The 19,761-nt window shown below is 43.6% G+C and overlaps 1 protein-coding gene across 5 annotated transcripts in view; it reads left to right on the forward strand.

Annotated features, from left to right (window-relative positions):
* Positions 1-19,761, forward strand: part of LOC142161489 (erlin-1) — a 133,188-nt gene that overhangs the window by 110,638 nt on the left and 2,789 nt on the right. For 4 of the 5 annotated variants that reach the window (XM_075217166.1, XM_075217163.1, XM_075217164.1 and 1 more), the window contains exons 7-11: positions 315-388; positions 472-530; positions 1,024-1,115; positions 8,209-8,298; positions 9,733-9,812. In XM_075217166.1, coding sequence (XP_075073267.1) covers positions 315-388; positions 472-530; positions 1,024-1,115; positions 8,209-8,298; positions 9,733-9,812 — 395 coding nt within the window. The other variant, XM_075217167.1, reaches the window with a different exon arrangement.

Genomic DNA, 19,761 nt, shown 5'->3' on the forward strand with positions numbered 1-19,761 from the left:
AGGATTACGTCTTATAAAGAGATGAGTTTCCAGAGAGCGTTTAAATATTTGAAGGCTATGGAATGCGGTAGGGATCAGACTTGGTAGGGAATTTCATAAGAGGGGTTGCGCCACAAGAGACGTCTTATAGGCTGGAGTGAGAGGTGGTTACCAGAGGCGAAGTGCAGGTCAGAGGTAGAGTGTTTTGAGATGTTATTTTAAATGTATGAAGAAGTTTTATGCTGAGGATATTGCATGCAAGGGAAATGAAAGCTAATTAGTGCTGGTACTTTTAAATAATTGTGTCCTCAAGTGCATTTTCTACTGTTGTATAGATCAGATAGATGAGAACCTAAAACTATCCCTACAAATGGAGCTGAATTTCATGGCTCCTGGACTCACCATACAAGTAAGTTCTGGATTTCATAAAGCTTAATATTTAGAAGTCAAAATTAGCTAAACGGTGACACTAAGACTTATATTTGTTTTCAGGCAGTACGTGTTACAAAGCCAAAAATTCCAGAAGCTATTCGAAGAAACTTTGAACTAATGTAAGTGACATAACTGAATTGGAGAATGATAGTATAGTGTCTTTAAAATAGGAAAAAATATCCTGCACAGTTGCCTGTTGTTTACAACTAAAGGGACTTCATTTGCAATGCTACAATTTAATTATTTATTTTTATCCAAATCACTTAGCAGAAAATGTCATGAGCTGTGAAATTTTAAAAGTGCTATAGCCCAAATCTGCTAAAGTTTAATCTCTATCTGTACAGTTGTTTATAACAAAGACCATGTGGCTTTTTTATATATAATGTTAATGTGGAAGAGTCTGCATTGAAGCTGTATGCTAGTAACAATTTTTTTGAACTACAGCTGCCATATCAGTGATTACACTGTGAGCATTTTTACAAATATGGTATAGTTGTGTGGAAATCCAATATAAAGTATCACCTACGCAAACTACTGGCTTCTCCAGCCTGGTGTATTTCACCCACTATAGATATAGAGAATATGACCTCTACGTACTTATCTTGTTCTTAGGGAGGGCGAAAAGACTAAGCTCTTGATTGCTGCACAGAGGCAAAAAGTGGTAGAGAAAGAAGCAGAGACTGAGAGGAAAAAAGCCGTAATAGGTAATTGCATCTTCTTTTAATACACCAAATCTAAAGTAAATCCTTAGTAGCTCTGCAGTTTTTTCTCTGTCCTCCTATTGGTTGACCCCGGACATCATCATCATCTGTTTATTAATATAGCGTCACTAACTCCACAGCGCTGTACAGAGAACTCATTCACATCAGTCCCTGCCCCATTGGAGCTTACAATCTAAATCCCCACACAGAGGAGAGACACTAAGGGCAATTTAAAAGCAGCCAATTAACCTACCAGTATGTTTTTGGAGTGTGGGAGGAAACCGCAGTACTCGGAGAAAACCCACACAAACACGGGGAGAACATACAAACTCCACACAGATAAGGCCATGGTAGGGACCGAACTCATGACCCCAGTGCTGTGAGGCAGAAGTGCTAACCACTAAGCCACCGGCATTGTGGTATAGTACAGGAGCGAGGGCACGTTAAATTTGAAGCCTCGTAGGTGCACCTCCTCCTCTTCCTCCTCTATACTTCCCGCCTGCAGGTGCCCAATCACTTTTTCAAAGTGCCCTTAGAGCGGGGGGACTTTGTTTGTGGCTTTTAGCAGCCTTTTGTTTTATTTTTATTTTTCAATTAAATCCCTTTTCCCTCACCTCCATGTTTTGCCTCCGATGCCGCTACCCCACTCCCAACATGGGATGCTTATGAGGAAGGATCCCTTCACTACTGTCGCAGGTAGTAATAAGGAGTGCACAGAGAGCGGCCTAAAGTATGTGAGCTCTCTCCCAGCTGAGTGCTGGGAGGGAGATTATTAACACAAGTTGCGGTGAGACTCCAGCCTAGAGTGAAAGAGGCTGTCCGCTGTAGTTAGGCTTTGGTTTTTTTTCTAATTTATTTAAATGATTTTTCATTATATAAAATAATTAGATGACTGCTTATTAATTAAAGCCTGGGGTCAGGTCATGGAAGGGCTGCTATGATGGTAAACCCCCTGCTAGGCACTAGTTTGGTGGAAGGGGTTTTTTCTGGACTCGGGGATGGGCTTTGTTACTTCATAAGGTGAGCCTTAGACCCTCCTCCTCGGCATGCTCTTTCACTGAGACATGCCAGGGGGGGTTTATGAGTGATGTTAACTTTATTTACTGGGCTTTAGGTCTGTTATACAGGTTCTTATATATTAATAAGTGTTCTGTTGTGGTTTACTCTATTCTCTGCCTTTCTGCTATGTCTGATAAGGGGAGTTCTTCCAGAACTAATGCTGTAAAAATGACATTGGTAAAAATTTTCACCTGTTGTAAATGCCATGTTAAATTACCTCTGGGGAAGTCAGGCGCAGCCTGCCGGCCTGAGGTTCTCTTGCCATGTGTGCCTAAGGGCCCAGCTGCCGATAGTTGAGCCTGCCTTGGCTAAATCTTTAGCCATTGCTATTGCTGAGATTGCTTAGCTCACCCGTGCTCGAGAGATGTGTCCTTCCCAGGTTCCCTCAGGTTCAGTCAGGGGTGGATAATGTTTCAATAGCCCTAGATGGAGATCCAAATCTTAAAACATTGTGACTGGCCAGTTAACTTATAATAATAAAAAAAGAAATTGCGGATATTTAAATCACTGCAACCTCAACACAGCTCCAGATGCTGTTCTATTGAGGACAGTGATTCAAATATACACACAAATTTATTAGTTTTTGTATTATAAGTGAACTGGCCACTCACATTGTTTTGAGATTTGGATCTCCATCTAGCGCTATTGAAACATTTGACAGGGCAAGAACAAGTTTGTGCTGTTGGTTGTGTGGGAATGCAAATTTGCACCTTTATATATGATTGATGTCTGCTTACCTTGAGTTATCTGGACTTTTGGGTTTAACATAATATATGCACTGCTAGATATCATTTGGTTATTTAAATGGAGACAAATCCTCCTATTTGCTTTATATTTCTATTGTGGTTATTTACTATGTGCAAGAAGTTTGGCTACTTCTGTGCAGGGTTTAGCCAGAGCTGCCTCTCGCAAATGCGGAGGATGCATTCCCCAGCGTGAATTGGGGTCAGATTCTGATGATTTCTCCTTAGACAAAGGATGAAGTTGTTGGCGGGTCAGAGGAAAAATCTTGTCAGGTATAAGGATCTTCTTAAAAGTTTGAGCTTCTAGGTGTTGCTGGTACCTCACTATTTACGTGAAAGGCTAAGAAAAACATGTCTTTTACTTCCTCTCCCCAGCTAGAGAATTTACTAGGTGAGGCATGGACTGCACCAGACAATAAGTTCCAGGTGTCCCATAAGCTGCAGAACTGTTAACTGTATCCTCTAGTGCAGTGATTCCTAATCTTGTTGGAGGTACTGAACCCCGCAAGTTTCATACGTGCATTCATCAAACCCTTCGGAAAAATAAAATGTTTTTCTTTTCAAATTCAAAACATAGAGATAAATATTTTATTAGTGCACAACATGAACCATGCATCAGTTGCACATAAAATCACTGTGTTCAAAGAACAAAACCAAGAAAACATGAATGTCACACAAAAAACATAACTCAATAAATATTTACTGCAAATCAATGTGACTTTTACTGTTGTCTTTTAGCGTCAAGTTCAGAAATGTGCTGCTTCATTTTGGCAAGTGCTGCTCTCATATCATTTTTACAACAAAGTCTGTTCCTTTTCTTCGTTGTTATGTCTACCATCTTCGAAAAGGATTGCTCGCAAAGATACGTTGTAACAAACAGTATGAGTATCTCAAGGGCTTTCTTAGCAATAAGAGGGTTCGGTACGATTTGGTGACACCAAAACGTTGAGAGCGTTGTTGTTCTAAAGAGTTGCTGTGGAATCTGGCTCTGCTGAAGTTCAATGATTTCGTCAAGGTACTCATCATTGACATCTGATGACGCAACACTAAACGTGAACGGCTGTCTCACCCATGCTGGATATGACTCTCTGGTGGGGAAGTATCCGTCAAGAGTCTTTGCGAGCTCATCTAATTGCATGGCAATTGCCTGCTTCATTTCCCCTGGTACAGAAATGTCTCAGGTTCCAAACTCAATTTCCATCTTACTTACACAGTCGTCCAGCAGGGGAAAGTTTTCAAAGTTATCATCTGTTCGTCGTTTCCATAAAGGTAGCTTTTTCTGAAAAACCTTCAGGTTTTCTTCCGCTTCAATGATGTTGACTCCACCCCCCTGCATCTGTTGATTGAGATCATCGAAGATATCGGCCTTGTTAGTCAAAATGAGAATGAACTCAGAATTTTCAAAGCAATCTGCATGACAATGTTGGTGATCTCGCAAAAACAGGGTTAATTCCACACTCATGGAAAAAACACGATTCAGGACCTTTCCACAAGATAACCACCGAATGTTAGAATGGTACAGAAGTACCTCGAATTCAGAGCCCATTTCATTACACAGCTCTTTGAAGATGCGGTGCTTCAGAGCACTATTTTGCACATAGTTAACACATTCCACTACAATTTTAATACTTCTGCTAGTTTTGGAGGCAAGGTTTTTGTTGCCAGCGCATGCCTGTGCAGAACACCGTGTGTAACACTGATGTGTGGAGCAGCGACTTTCACCAGTGCACCAAAACCACAGTTTCGTCCCAGCATGGCTGGATTTCTGTCCGAACAAATTGCAGAATCCATATCTCACGAAAGATCGTTGTCTCTGAACAAGTTATCCACAAGTTTCTTCATGTCGGCTGCCTTTGTTGTAAGAGGCTTACAAAATAAAAAATCTTCCTTTATCATGTCATCTTTCACATAGCGCACAAATACAACAAGCTGGCTTAGATTGGAAACATTGGTGGACTCGTCGAGAATTTTGCTGGGCTTGAAATCAGATCTGCAACTACTTGAGCCAAGATGTCATAGCTCATGTCATCTATTCTGCTGCTGATGGTGTCATTTGAGAGAGGAATTTGGGGAAACTTATTTTCAGCAGCATTTCCCAGCATGATATTCGCCATCTTCAACGCAGCTGGTTTTAAGAGTATTTCACCAATGGTGTGTGATTTTCACTGCTTTGCGATCAGGTACGCAACTTCGTATCTGGCTCTCTTCACCTTGAATTCTGCAAGCGTTGTGTTCTTGTATTTCCCATCTTCATGCAGCTTTAGGAAGTGTTCCCTTAGTTTTGCCGGTGCTAAACTAGAGTTGCTCAATTGGCATTGCAAATCATGCATTGAGGAAGCTGACTTCCATCACATTCTGTTATACACATGAATCCATATTGTACGTATTCGTCCGACCACTTTCTTATTTTGCTCGACATAGTATGAAGGGATTGTAATATTAAAAAGGAAATCACAAATGACGTACAATCACTACAGTCACAAGTCGACTACTGAGTGCACCAAGTTCCCTGCAGCACAGATATCAAGGCCAAGCGAGCAGCCAATGATGGCCATGCTGAGCGTGACGTAACGAATCATACTAGTGGCGTGAACGGCAGGGCTACTATGTATGGCATTTTTTGCCATAAATTATGCAACAAATTTTAGAATATGCCATAAATATTCGTCAATTACCTTCAGTTTCATAAAAGTATAGAAGTATAAAAGTATTGTGTGAATGCCAAAAGTATATTAATGCCCCTTGCAACCCTGGCGAATGGAATGGACACCGCCGAACCCCTGAGATTCGATCAATCTCAGGTTAAGAACCACTGCTCTAGCGGAAAAGGATAAGTGGGATGTACCCCCTAAGATGAATGCCTCTGTTGCAAGGTTGTCCAAAACAACAACTAGTCTCATTCCTAATGCAGCAATCATTAAGAACAGTGCTGTCCGTAAGGTTGAGTGCACGTTAAGATGTATTTTTATAGCTGCAGGTACCTCTCTGATACCCATTTTAGCCTCCGAATGGGTTAACAAGGTGGCAGAGAGGTGGTCAGAACAACTTTCAGAAGATCTGAAAGCTGGTAGGCTGGGATCTGAATTATTGCTATTACTGGAACAAATTCAGGGAGTATTTGGGAGAGGCGGCTCTAGATGCCGTATTGATTTCAACTAGGACTTCAGCATTAGCAATTTCAGCTTGCCTCGCTATCTGGCTCGAGGTTTGTGAAGCTGATACTGAGTCCAAGCGTACTCTGGGGGTGTGTTTTTTGGATCTGAGCTAGATAAAATTATCAGCCAGACCTCATGGAGCATGAGCGTCTTCCTTCCTGTCAATGCTCCAAAATCTATAGCAGCATGATTTTGTTCCTTTCAATTCTCAGAGAAGTTTCTGTCCAGGGATCATTACTCCTGTGGCCAGATTTCGCGTGGGAGAATAGAGGGGAGAATTGCAGAGGGGGAGACAAGCCTGTGGGCCCAGATTCCCTAACAAATTCTCAGCATGATGGGCATTCTGTCCACACAGAATCTTCTGTGGTGGGAGCCTCTCACCCAGGTATCCACCATGGATACATGGGTGAGAGGGATTGTGGCATGAGCATACATTTTAGACCTTCTTGGTCCCCCACCTAGAAGATTATTCACGACAGGGATCCCCGCAGACAAGGTAAAACATCTTGCCATGCAAAAGGCTGTTCAGTCTCTGATTGGTTCAGGAGTGGTTAGCCCCGTCCCGGAGGACCAAAGAACTTTAGGTTTTTACTCAAATATTTTTCTTTTGCAGAAACCAGACAGTTCAATCAGGCACATCTTGAATCAGAAGGCTCTAAACACCCAGCTCTGGGTAGACAGATTGAAAGATGTAGTCCCTCAGATCGATGGTGAACGGCATGGAAAGGAATGAGTATATGGTGTCCTTGGATATCAAGGATGCATATCTACATGTGCCTATTTGGGAAGAACATCATTGGGTTGCCATTCTGTTTCTCCACTTACAATTTTAGGCCCTTTCTTTACCAAAATCATGGCCATAATAGCAGCACTGCTAAGGTCCAGGGGAATAAAGATTATTGCCTATTTGGACGACCTATTAATAATGGCAGATTCGGCAGTCGTTCTTCAGGCTCACATGCTGGAGACAAGTCCCATGGGTGAATTCTAAATCTCCAAAAATCCAATCAAGTTCCATGTCAGTGGATGAACTTTTTGGGCTTATGTTTCGACACCCTGCAACACTCTCTTATCGATTGACACAAAATTAAAATCCACTTCTTCTTAACTCTATAGAATTTATGGAGTAGGTGAGAACATGTTATCATGAATATACTAATCAAATTATTAAAGTTGAGAACCTTCAACCTTTTAAAGTCTCATGTACCTTGTAAATGGTGAAATGCAAAACACATTTAAATCCATTTATAGAAATATAAATATATGTGGGAAAACACTTATAGATAGGCGATATATGTATGTGAATACCATCAGCGCCTATCTATAAGTGTTTTCCCACATATATTTATATTTCTATAAGTGATGTAGTTGGTGACATCCTGATTCACTTTGTAGGCAGCTTTTGTTGGAGCGCTCTACTACAACTTTTTCTGCAATTACATTTAAATCCATGCAAATCTCATGTAGAATTCTGAAAAAAACTTCTAAATTAAGGGTAATAAATGTCCTTCTTCCCTGGACTGCTAGGCAAAGTCACTGTAGAGCCAGGGCTCCATTTGGGAAGCAGGGTCAGGTTGGGCAACCTCAACAAGAGTAGACCTGCACTAGACACAATTGCAGCACATGGGAGCTGTCCTTTAGGATGTTGGCTGCTGCTGACATACTAGTCCCTGGGGGTAGGTATAGATCCCATGCATCATATAATTCAGTTCCTCCCCGACTGATTTCAGCTGTGTAATCAACTCCAGACCTTTTGCCTGCTTAATTGATTAATAAATAACATATGGATAGCCCACACCTCTCCATGAAACAGCTTTTCAGTCAATTGTCCAATTACTTTAGAGCGTGCTACATATTAAACTGCTGTAAATCCTAATTCCTTCCTCCAATTTAGATGTGAATACCATCAAAAGCTGTTAGAGTCTGCACTTCAGGCCCATATTAATTATATAACTATAACTTGAATATGTTTTGGTAAACACCTTAAATAACAAACATTGTGTCAGTATCCAAATACATATGGACCTTACTGTAAGCTCCTTTTTAACTGTTATACTGCACATTTGATATGAACAGTTGTGCTTAGTGCTGATTAACTATGCAATTCACAGATTGTGATGTTTAACTCTTAATTGACAGAGGCAGAGAAAGTTGCACAAGTTGCCAAAATCCAGTACCAACAAAAAGTCATGGAGAAAGAAACTGAGAAACGTATTTCTGAGATTGAAGGTCAGTGTGGTGTCTTACTTTTAGGTTTGTCTCATATTCAAGGACCAAAGGACAATGGAGTCCAACCAGTAAAGTACACAAATTACTTGTGTGTTCGCGATTACTGTCGACCTATTAAGTAATTTTGAAAAGATAGCGTTCTGGACTCACATTTTCTAAACCTCAAGCAGAATGGAATGACTACGATTCTTTAGGTGCAGTACACTGTGGTGTCAGCAACTATTGTAATTGTTTTAGGTCAGTGATGTCCATTTGTCCACACTATGGATGTTTTGGGATATATATTTTTCATGCTTTGAGTAGAATTCTGGTGAGTGCATCAAAAGTGCAATAAACCACTGGCACTTTACAACAGTAAAAATGGTTTGGGCTCTAAACTCCTGCTCAATGCATCAAAAGTACATGTGTATTGTTGATGTACTACACTGAACTTACTTTATTAATATTGTTATTATGCAAATATACTCTGAAGTGCTGTATAAAATGTTATCTGTGTACTTCAATCTGTCAGTGGAACTTTCAATCTAATTTGCTTACCACAAGCGCACAAAATCATGCACACATTTTATATATATATATATATATAGTATGTATGTATATACATCTCCCTCCACAGTCTTGGAGGGAGAAATGCTCTGCAGGGGTACGTCAGGAGCAAGTGTTGTGTTTCAGGAGGGAGGGCTATTCTGTAGGCATCTGCTGGGAGTAGGTACAGTGTTGGTGAGAGGAATGCTCTGCAGGGATCTGTCAGGAGGGGGTAGTATGTTGAGTGTAAGGATTTTCTGCATGGGTCTGTCAGCTGCAGGAAGTGTTTTGGGTGGAGGAATGCTCTGCAGGGATCTTTCGGGAGCAGATACTGTTTGGTGATGAGCTATGTTCTGCAGGTATCTCTAATCAGCAGCCACAGTCTTGGAGGGAGAAATGCTCTGTAGGTATTTTGTAGTTCTAATTTTTTATGAAGTTGCTTTACTGTCTCTTTCTAAGACACCCAGGCCCTAAACTACGATAAAGCTAAACTAAGAAAGTGTAATAGTACTGTATGTGTGTATTCCAGTGAACACACAAATCTGTGAATTAGCAGATCCACCATTTTGTGAGTGACAGCAATCTCACTACATGATAGTGCTGAATCTGCAGCTAACTGCAGGATGTGATGGCATTACATGTCTGTATTGCTCAAGGAACACGTCCATTAAGGCTTCTGCCTTAATTGTAGTAATTTCATTGCTTTTTGGAGCTTGAGTGGAAGAGTTTCAATAGTTTTCTTACATTTTAGATGGTCTGTAAGGAACCTTAATCGGACATGTTAAACCGTAAGGTTTTTCGTCTATGGAATATATATGTATATATATGTATATATATATGTGTGTGTATATATATTAAAGGCTGCAAGCTGATTTTAATTATCCACTAACATTTGTGTTTTCACTTCAGATTTGGCTTACCTAGCCCGGGAAAGAACAAGAGCTGATGCTGACTATTACACTGCTAAGAAGTTTGCAGAATCTAACAAGGTTAGTATCGGAGTACATCAAATGACAACATTCTTACAAAAGTACTTGGACTGATCTAAGTAGAAGCTAGCTCAGTCAAAATTATTAATGTCTATTGATGGAATCTTCAGTATAGGGACTGACACAAAAATGAATGTAAAAGTACACTTTGTAAATAATAATGTGGAATCCTGGATGTGCGTATCAGATCTACCAGGAATAACAGTTGTGAATGTAGGATCAATTAGCAGATGTTAGTAGAAAAATCTAAAATGGTCTCACCCAAGAAGTAACGCCTCCTATGGTTAGAATATAATTCTTCTCTGCAGGACGCTAAATAACATGTATATATGGTGCGCCCCCTTGAATCTTATTTTGATGATCCAGAGAGATGTAAGCTGTTAGGGAAAAACATTCCCCTGTGAAGTTCTGACAGCCGAAAAGGGTGTTTGTAGTCCCAATCAGGTGTGCTTCTGATTGAATGGGCAGAAACAGGCTAAATAGCTTATGTGAAGAAAGTTGTAATGTCCAAATGCAATATCCTCCAATTTGATGCTCTAAGAAGATCTACTTTCTATTTCATCCAGTCTGAGTGACACTGCTTACCATGGGTTGTGGAGGGGAGCACAGGAGTTGGCACCTAGCTAGTTAAGTTTAGCACTGCTGACAGACCCCTCCCCTCTACAATCCCCCTGCCTCTTCCTCTTCAGTTTTTTCTAGGTGCCCAAGGAGTTGGGCAGGTTTCCTTTTAGCTAGTTATTTCATTTATTTTGTACTATTAATTTTAATTTGATTTCCTTTTTATTAACTTTTTTTTTTTTTTTAGACAGTAGTTAGGTTAGAGGGCAGAGCTCGGAGTGTGTTCTATCATAGAGGGAAAAAAATCTCAGCATGACAGGGCTCTGTCAGAGAGAGCAGACGGCTCTCAATGGCAGAGCAGAGGCTGTCAGAAGCAGAGTGACAAGCGATCTCACGGACCGCTGTCACTCTTGAGGGCTCACCCGATAACCGGCGCTGCCACTGCAGGCATAGAGCGCCGGTTATCGGAATACATTGCCGGCGGCCATGTTTTTTTTTACCATCGGTCCGTGGAGGAATACAGGGAAGGAGGAGATGTCGGGGGCCATATCAAGATCCCCCCTCAGGAAAAAGGAGGGGGCATTGTGGTATCTAATGCTGCAGGAGACCTCTTTTTTTTTTTTTTAGGTCTCCACTACTCTGCCGATTAAAGTTGTTTTAAAAAAAAAAAAGAGAAGAGACAAGAACGCTGGAAGAGGGGGAGATAGACTACAGAGAGCTCCCCTACTCTTCAGCGCAGTTGGAACAGTCCAAGTCCTCTGGCGCCAGAGAAGCCCGGGAAAGAACTTATCTTGGAGGGATCAGGCACCAGGACACTGCTGTTGGACTTCTCCCTGTGTGGCCCTTTTGGCTAAGTACCGCAGTTTTTCTTTAAACATTTACAGCAGACTGTTTATTGTGGTTTACAGAGGGGGACTAGTAAGGGTTTTATGGTGGTTCTCTTACTTGCCTAAATATCACACTGTCTGTTTTTAACACTTGTACAAGTACAACTTTTATTATAGATTAGTTGATTACTTGTTTATTGCTCTGTCTCTCTCAATCTAACAATCAATCTCTCTTTATCTGGTGTGTTTGGTGTTCCTTTCCTTTGTGAAATGTCAGATAAAGGAAAAGGCCCCGTGGCTAAATATTTTACATGTTCTAGATGTAAGGTTAAATTACCATGTGGGCAGAAGGACCCGTTGGCGCTCTGCTCTGCCTGTGAAGGGTTGGACCCCTCTGCGCAAACCCAATACACTCCAGCCCCACTGATGGACAAGCCAGCCTGGGTGGCTTCTCTGACACAATCGGTTTCCTCTTTAGCACAGTTTATCACTCTGTCACAAGTGTGGCAGCCCTTTCTGCTGTGTCAAATAATGCTGTTACAGCTTTGGGGCTCCCTGCTGCCTTTAGACCCACCTTTGCTTCGGCTTGGGTTGCTAGAGCCATGGAAGCATGGGCAGAACAACTGGCAGAGGCCTTACAGGACTCAGATTTACTTCCCCTAGCTTTACATTTGAAAGAGGCATCGGGAAACCTTTATGAGGCGGCTCAAAACACAGCGTCTGTGTCCTTCTCTATTCAGGCTGCAGCAATTTTTGCAAGAAAGACATTATGGCTGAAATCCTGGGAGGTGGATTCAGAATCTAAGAAATCCCTTGAAACCATTCTCTTTTCAGCAGCAGGTTTGTTCGGGCCGGAGTAAGACAGTATGATTTCGCAGGCAACGAGTGGCAAAAGCACTTTCTTGCCAGTACGCACAAGTAGAGGCCGGGCCCCGCGCTTCAGCTCCTTTAGGCAGTCCTTTTGGGGGACCGCCTTTCCTAGGGGCCAGTCATTTAGGGGTAGTGTCAGGAACCCCTCCAACCAGTACAATACCACCCGGAGTCTATTCTGACAGTCAGGTGTTCACTGGAGCCCCTAGTGGTGGGGACAGACTTGGCTGCACACTACAGAGGGCCGTGTGGTGTGTACCAGCTGCGGGGAACCCAGGAGCAAAGGGTAATGGCAGACAGCAATTCCAAAGAACAGGCCGAGGTCAGGGGTCACTTGCTAGGAAGAATCGTCAGGAAACGCGCCAAGGGTCGAGGTCACGGGCAAATCAGCAGAAACGGAGATATAAGCCAAAAGGTCAAGGGCACAGGCAAAAGACAAATCCAGGAAACAGGCAGGGGTCATACACGGCAGGCAACAATCCAAAGGCTTAACACCAAGAGTACATTCCTGTGTTGCTGCAGCAGGCAGCAACACAGGAATCTGGAAGCTATAACCGGCAGGGAGGCTAAGCCCTCCCTGCCTTAAATAGTATAAGCAGCCAATCAGAGCCTGGCTCTGAAGTCACACAGCCCCCTGCATAAAATTAATTATTTCATAAATTAGCCCGCAGGCTGGTGGGGCCCATTTGCGCATGCGCCCAGCTTTCATTCATTGCCGGGACGCGGCACTGCAGATTATCTTAGTCGCAATGCGATGATGCCAGGGGTGTTGTCCCTCCATCCGGAAGTATTTTAGTCGTTAGTTCACAGGGGGGGGTCTTCCGGATATAGATCTCATGGCCTCTAGACACAACAAAAAGGTTCCAAGGTGTTGCGCAGTGGACGTCATGACCATGGAATGGGATTTCAGGTTGGGATATCTGTTTCCCCCGATTCCCATGCTTCCTCGAGTACTCAAACGAGTGAGGCATGGCGGTCTGCCGGTAATTTTAATAGCCCCCACATGGCCGCGTCGAGTGTGGTACGCGGACATAATCTCCATGGCGGGAGGACGGGAACTCCGTCTTCCGTCGCGAGACGATCTTCTTCTACGGGGTCCTTTTCGTCACCAGAACTTACCTCAGCTCAGTTTAACGGCATGGCTGTTGAAGCCAGGCTCTGGAGGGCTAGGGGTTTTTCCCCCAGCGTAGTGAACACTCTGCTGCGAGCAGGAAAGCCGGTTTCAGCTCGTATCTATCATTGTATTTGGCGAACCTATATCAGATGGTGTGAAGACAGGTCCTGTCACACGTCCTTTTTTCGTCTTCCTAGGTTATTGGCTAGGTTCCTTAAGAGTTCAGGTATTGGCCCTTTCAGTTTTCTTTCACCTGAAGTTAGCGGATTTGCCAGACATCAAGACTTTTCTTCAGGGAGTCTCACATATTCAGCCTCCCTACGTTCCGCCTACAGCACCATGGGATCTTGTTTTTCACGAGGACAGAGCGGTATTAAGAGCTCTCCCTTCTTTTGTTCCAAAAGTTGTTTCGGCATTCCATTTGAACCAGGAAATTGTGCTTCCGGTCTTTTCATCAACTTCTCAGTGTGATCAGCAGTCTATGGAAAAGTTAGACGAGGTTAGGGCTCTCTGTATTTATGTTAAGAGAACTTCCCAGATTAGCCATACAGATTCTCTGTTTGTACTTTTTGATTCTAATAAAAGAGGCTGCCCAGCCTCAAAACAGTCTATTGCTAGATGGATTACGGCAACCATTAAACAGGCTTCAGGCTTACATAAGGGCTAACTGTCCTGTGCCAGAGAGACTTACGGCCCATTCCACCAGATCGGTAGGGGCATCGTGGGCAGCGAGAAATGGGGCTTCTGCGGACCAGCTTTGCAGGGCAGCCACCTGGTTCTCTGTCCACACCTTTACCAAATTTTATCAGTTTAATATTTTCGCGTCCGCAGATGCAAATTTCGCTCGTAGTGCTCTACGAGCGGGGCTTTCAGAGCGGTCCCACCCTTAGTGGGCTGCTTTAGAACGTCCCCATGGTAAACAGTGTCCCCCAGACTGGATGAAAGAGAAAAGAGGATTTTTGTACTTACGTTAAATCTGTTTCTCTGATTCCGTCTGGAATGCGATCCCTCCCTTCTGTTTTTCCTCTGTGTGCTCTTGTTTGATTGGCCTTTTCTCCTTGGGGCTTTTTAATTAACTTAAGAGGAAGAGGCTGAGGGATTGTAGAGGGGAGGGGAGGGGTCTGTCAGCAGTGCTAAATTTAACTAGCTAGGTGCCAACTCCCGTGCTCCCCTCCACAACCCATGGTAAGCAGTATCCCCCAGACGGAATCAGAGAAACGGATTTAACGTAAATACAAAAATCCTCTTTTCCCAAAGTGTAATAACAATCACTCAACTGACCCGTTTCGTCTGCTCTGGGCTGACTTCAAGGAGTTGTCTCTCTTTCGTGTCTGTTTATACTGTTATTCCATTTTGATTAATATAAATATCATTGCTAATTGAAAACATCTGAAATCTTTAGTGTCACTCTGGCAATTTAATCCATATTTTCATAGATTTCAAAAATAAGTTATACAAATAGATAAAATTTATAAAAATACAATATGTACTAAGCACCCCGTGTCGGGTTAACCTCTGTGTTGCCAAGTTGCCTGCAATACATATTGTCGCAGACCCCTTTTAGTGCAGAGCGGTTAACATTTAATACATACAGTTTAATTAACTTAATTTTTGTGTCTTGTGGAGATACAGTTTTGTTTTTAAAAAAAAACAAAAAAAAAACTTTTTAGGCTGAAGAGAAACATAACATCACTTAGATATACAATTGGAAGTACCTGTCTCAATTAATTCAAGGGATATGTACAGGATATTTTTGCTCCTCAAAAATATAGAAAAAGTCTCTTTATTTACCCCAAAATCATCATAAGAAATGTAATCTCTGGATTTGTAGTAATCAAAAAAAAAAAAAAGAAGAGAGAAACAGAGAAGTGAAAACATATAAATAATCATTTAACCCTATTAAGGGCTTGAACCCTATCTATCTCATTTAAGCATCTGTATCTCATCTTGCTGAGCCACCGCTCATTCATAGAATAGCTTGCTAAAGGACGGGACATAAGAGATATGGAAAGACCATTCTATTGAAACTAGAGATGGGCGGGTCCAGTTCCCCGAGAACCGAACCCACCCGAACTTTGTGTATCCGAGTACCGAGCCGAGTAGCTCGGTACTCTCTCACCCGTTCCGAATCTAAATCGAGGCCGAACTTCATCGTGACGTCGTCGGATCTCGGGGCTCGGTTCTCGCGATAATTCAACATTATAAATACACGCCTCCACAGCAATCCATCGCCATTTGACAGAGGGAGAGAGCAGGGTGTAGTCACAGGCTGATTAGAGCAGGGATAGAGAATACAATATTCTTCTTGCAATTGCTCTAACAAAAATCGCTATAGAAGAGAGGAGGATAGAGGTTTATTATTTTATTAAAATATTTGGCACTCCCCAGTGCTTTTGGGGTGTCCCCCATAATTGTGCATAAATATTTCTGGCTGTCAAAAGTCATATCTGTCAGCAGTATCTTACCAAATAATTTTTACCACTACAAGTGCTTTGCGCTCAGAATGGATGCAAAGCAGTCCACATATGATCAGAATGAGCAACCAGGTTCTGTCACCAGTCCTGATGTTAGTGTTCCCAGTACGTCATCTGGGCAAGGCGATGTCAAACTACAGAGTGTTTCGAAATCCGTCCAAAAAACAAAATCCTACATTTTTTTTACTGTGTTGAAGCGAAAAAGAAGTGTAACTGAGAAAAAGTTAACTGCCGATAAAAAAAAAAAAATTGCCAACGTGCCATTCTACACACGCAGTGGCAAAGAGGGAATGAGGCCTTCACCTTTGGCTATTAGTGGCAGATCCCAAAAAGTTACCGAGCCTACAATTGGTGCACAACTACTGTTACGCGTCAAAGCCGAGCTGCAATATAACAGTAAGGCATTAGAGGATATTTGCTCTGATTCACAAATGACACCAATCCCTGTGGAGAGTCCATCCAACAGTGGGATGTCTAATCGTGAGCATTCTGCTGATGTGTGCCTTAATAGCCCGAGTGTAGCCGTTGATACACAAATTGAGGATGCCACTTTGGAATTAGAAGAGGATGAGGGGGAGATTTGTGTAGGCGACGAGGGCGCTAATGAGACTGTTACTACGGTACAGGCGGGACCACGGGGACTACCGAGTCCGTTGCCTTGTGACAGGTGGGAGATCCATCCGTATTCTCATTTCAGGCCCCTCCTACAGGAGAACCAGCTTGGTCTGCATCCTTGGTTAAGGACCTAGATCGGTTGCACCATTTCTTGGATGCGCCAAGACCTTTACCCAAGAAAAAGCGACACAGACCCGCTAACCCCCTTCTGTCCCTCTCTGATTCAGAGAGATCCTCAGAAGAAGAGAGCGAGGTTTTAGAGGATTCTGATTCCGCTCAGGTTACGGATCCAGAGTAATCTTCAGGATATTGGGGGATTGATGACATGGTGGGAGCAGTGCGGCAGGCACTATGTCTTCTAGATCTAGAGCAGACTAGAACTACAGATCTTAGTCTCTTTAAAAAGGTCAGGAGGCGGGCAATCCCTTTTCCTTCATCAGAAGCTGAAAGAAATCTCAGAAGCATCCTGGAAACAGCCTGATCGCATGTTCGTTATTCCCCGAAGGTACCTTGCTCTATACCCATTACAGGAGGATGATCTAAACCATTGGGAACAGGTCCCAAGGGTTGATACGCCAGTGGCACGCTTAGCTCACACACCACACTACCTGTTCCAGGGATAGCCTCCCTGCAGAATTCTACTGACCATAAGGTAGAGGCTTTTTTAAAGTCCATCTATATTGCAGCAGGCACTTCATTTAGACCCATGTTTTTATCAGCAGGAGTTGCTAGGGCTATGGAAACATGGGCTGACCAGTTGGCAACAAGTCTGCAGCATTCAGACTTACTTCCTCTTCACCTCAAGGAGGCCTCAGGATACTTATGAGGAGGCCCAAAACTCAGCCTCCATCTCCTCCTCAGTTTCTGCAACGGCAGTTGTGGCCAGGAGGACCCTGTGGCTGAGGTCCAGGGATGCAGACACCGAATCAAGGAAATCTCTGAAGTCTCTCCCTTACTCAGGTGGTGTGCTATTTGGGCTTGAATTGGACAGCATAATTTGCCAGGCCACAGGAGGCAAAAGTACCTTCCTCCCAGTCAATGTCCCAAAGCGTAGGGAACCCTGGTTTGGCTAATTTAGACAGGAGAAGTGGGGGACGTCTGATTATTTTCAAAGATCAGTGGACAGAGTCCTCTGAGGACTGTTGGATTTGCGGGATTATGACGATAGGTTACATAATAGACCTATCGGGCCCAGCCCCTCGTTGGTTTCTCGCAAACCACCTTACCTTGCGCCCAACAGAAAAGACAGGCAATACTCCTCTGTGTTGCCTCTGTTCTTTCCACAGGCGTCATCAGGAAAGTCCCGGACCACCAAAAGAGACAGGGTTTCTACTCCAAACTTCTTTTGGTCTGAAAGCCAGTTGCCTCCTTCTGCCCTATCCTGAACCTAAAACAGTTGAACCTACACCTGCAGGTGGACAGATTTCAGATGGAATCTTTGAGGTCGGTTATCAATGGACTTGAAGCAAACCTGTTGATGGCGTCAAGACATCAAAGACGCCTACCTCCACATTTCTGTCTGGATGGCACATCAGGCTCTTCTCAGATTCACAGTGGGACTTTCTCACTACCAGTTCAGAGCTCTCCCATTTGGCCTCTCAACAGCACCAAGGGTGTTTACAAAAATGACAGTGATGGCGGCTTGCCTTCATTGCAGAAGAGTGCAAATAGTGCCCTACCTGGACGATCTACTAATCAAGACTACCTCTGCTCCCCTGCTAGACCAACACCTACAGCTCACCATCAGGGTCCTGGAGATGCATGGGTTGCTCATAAATCGGTCCAGATCCCAGTTAACTCCTTGCCAGAGAATGACTTTGGTGGGACTTATAATGGCTACCAACAAACAGAAGGTATTCCTTCCAGAGGACAAATCCCGGTCCTTGCTGGACACTACGACACGAGTTCTGACCTGTCGCAAACCGTCGTTCCTCTTATGCATTCGCCTACTAGGAAAGATGGTGTCGACCTTTGAGACTCTCCCTTATGGTCACTTTACTCTTGCTGCTTCCAATGGGACCTCTTAGAAGTGGTCAGGATCCCATTAAAAGTTAGAACGCCAATTGATACGCTTGTCACCAGAGGCGAGACAATCACTCAGGAGGTGGATAGTCCAGGACAATTTGCCCCATGATCTTGGTATCGACAGATGCCAGCCTATGAGGATGGGGGGCTGTGGCCTTTCGTTTGCGACTTCAGGAACTCTGGTCCGCTCAGGAGACCTCTCTTCCCATCAACATACTGGAACTGAAAGCCATGCTAAAGGCATTACAGGATTCCCAGACCATCCATAACGGCTGCCTGGTCCATATGCAGTCCTACAACGCCACGGCAGTGTCATATGTCAACAGCAGTGCAAGAGCAATGAAGGTGGCGGCTCAGATCTTGACCTGAGCCGAAAACCACGTTCCTCCCATCTCCGCAGTCTTTATTCCAGGCATCCAGAACTGGGAACCAGACTAAGCTGGCATGCAATTCTGCCAGTGGAATGGTCTCTTCATTCAGACATCTTCCAGTTTCTGGTCTCAGGATGGGGGAACCCGGTCAGAGACCTAATGGCATCTCGTCACAACCGAAGGTCCAACACTTTTGTTCAAGAGCAAGGGACCCTTTGGCGGTGGCCATCGATGTAATGACAATGCCCTGGGATTCCAGGGTAGGGTACATGTTCCCGCCCATTTCCATGATTCTCTGTGTCCTGTGAAGAGTCAAGCAGGGCGAACTCCCAGTGATACTGGGGCTCTATGGAGTTTCTGGATGTGGTCAGAGCTCTCTGAATCTATGTCCATAGGACATCAAAGATTCGCCGCACGGATTCCTTATTTATTTTATTTGACTTCTTAAAACGAGGATGGCCGGCCTCCAAGCAATCGATTGCTAGATGGCTTATGTGACAGGATTGATCGCCTATGCCTCCCTGTCTGTTGCTGCTGGGAGCAGGCTGGGCTTACTTTGCCACCATTCTCTTACGTTATCCCAAATGCGCCCTCTAACCGCAGTAGGAGGGGCTTACAAATGCTGCCAACACTGGACTCTTTACTAGCATCCAGAACCGGGTTCCTTCTGGGTAACTGACGCTACGAGTGTACCCCGTTACTGGTGTACCTGGGCTGGTACTCCTGACATAATTCCTATGGATCATTGTTGCTGTGGATGGATCCCCCCTGGCTTATCACACTGGCCAGAGCAGTGGGAATGGATTCGATTTTGGGTCTAATCTGTAGTTCACAGGGGTAGAGAAGTTTCCAAGCAAGTAATGTTTATTTGCTCACCCTGGTTAAACGTACCAGGGAGCAGGTCAGATGGAGCAAGAAGAACAATTTTCAATACAAGACAGTGCTTTTTATACAGATTTGGACACAGCCTCACATGGTAAGCCAACCCCCTGTGATCCCAGCTATTTTTAGAATCAGGATGCAATTTGTTTACCCAAACATGGATTTACATGCAATGCAAAATTAACAATATTTACACTTATTTGTGATATCCTA

Source organism: Mixophyes fleayi, chromosome 6 (genome assembly GCF_038048845.1).
Source record: "Mixophyes fleayi isolate aMixFle1 chromosome 6, aMixFle1.hap1, whole genome shotgun sequence".
Taxonomy (NCBI): Eukaryota; Metazoa; Chordata; class Amphibia; order Anura; family Limnodynastidae; genus Mixophyes; species Mixophyes fleayi.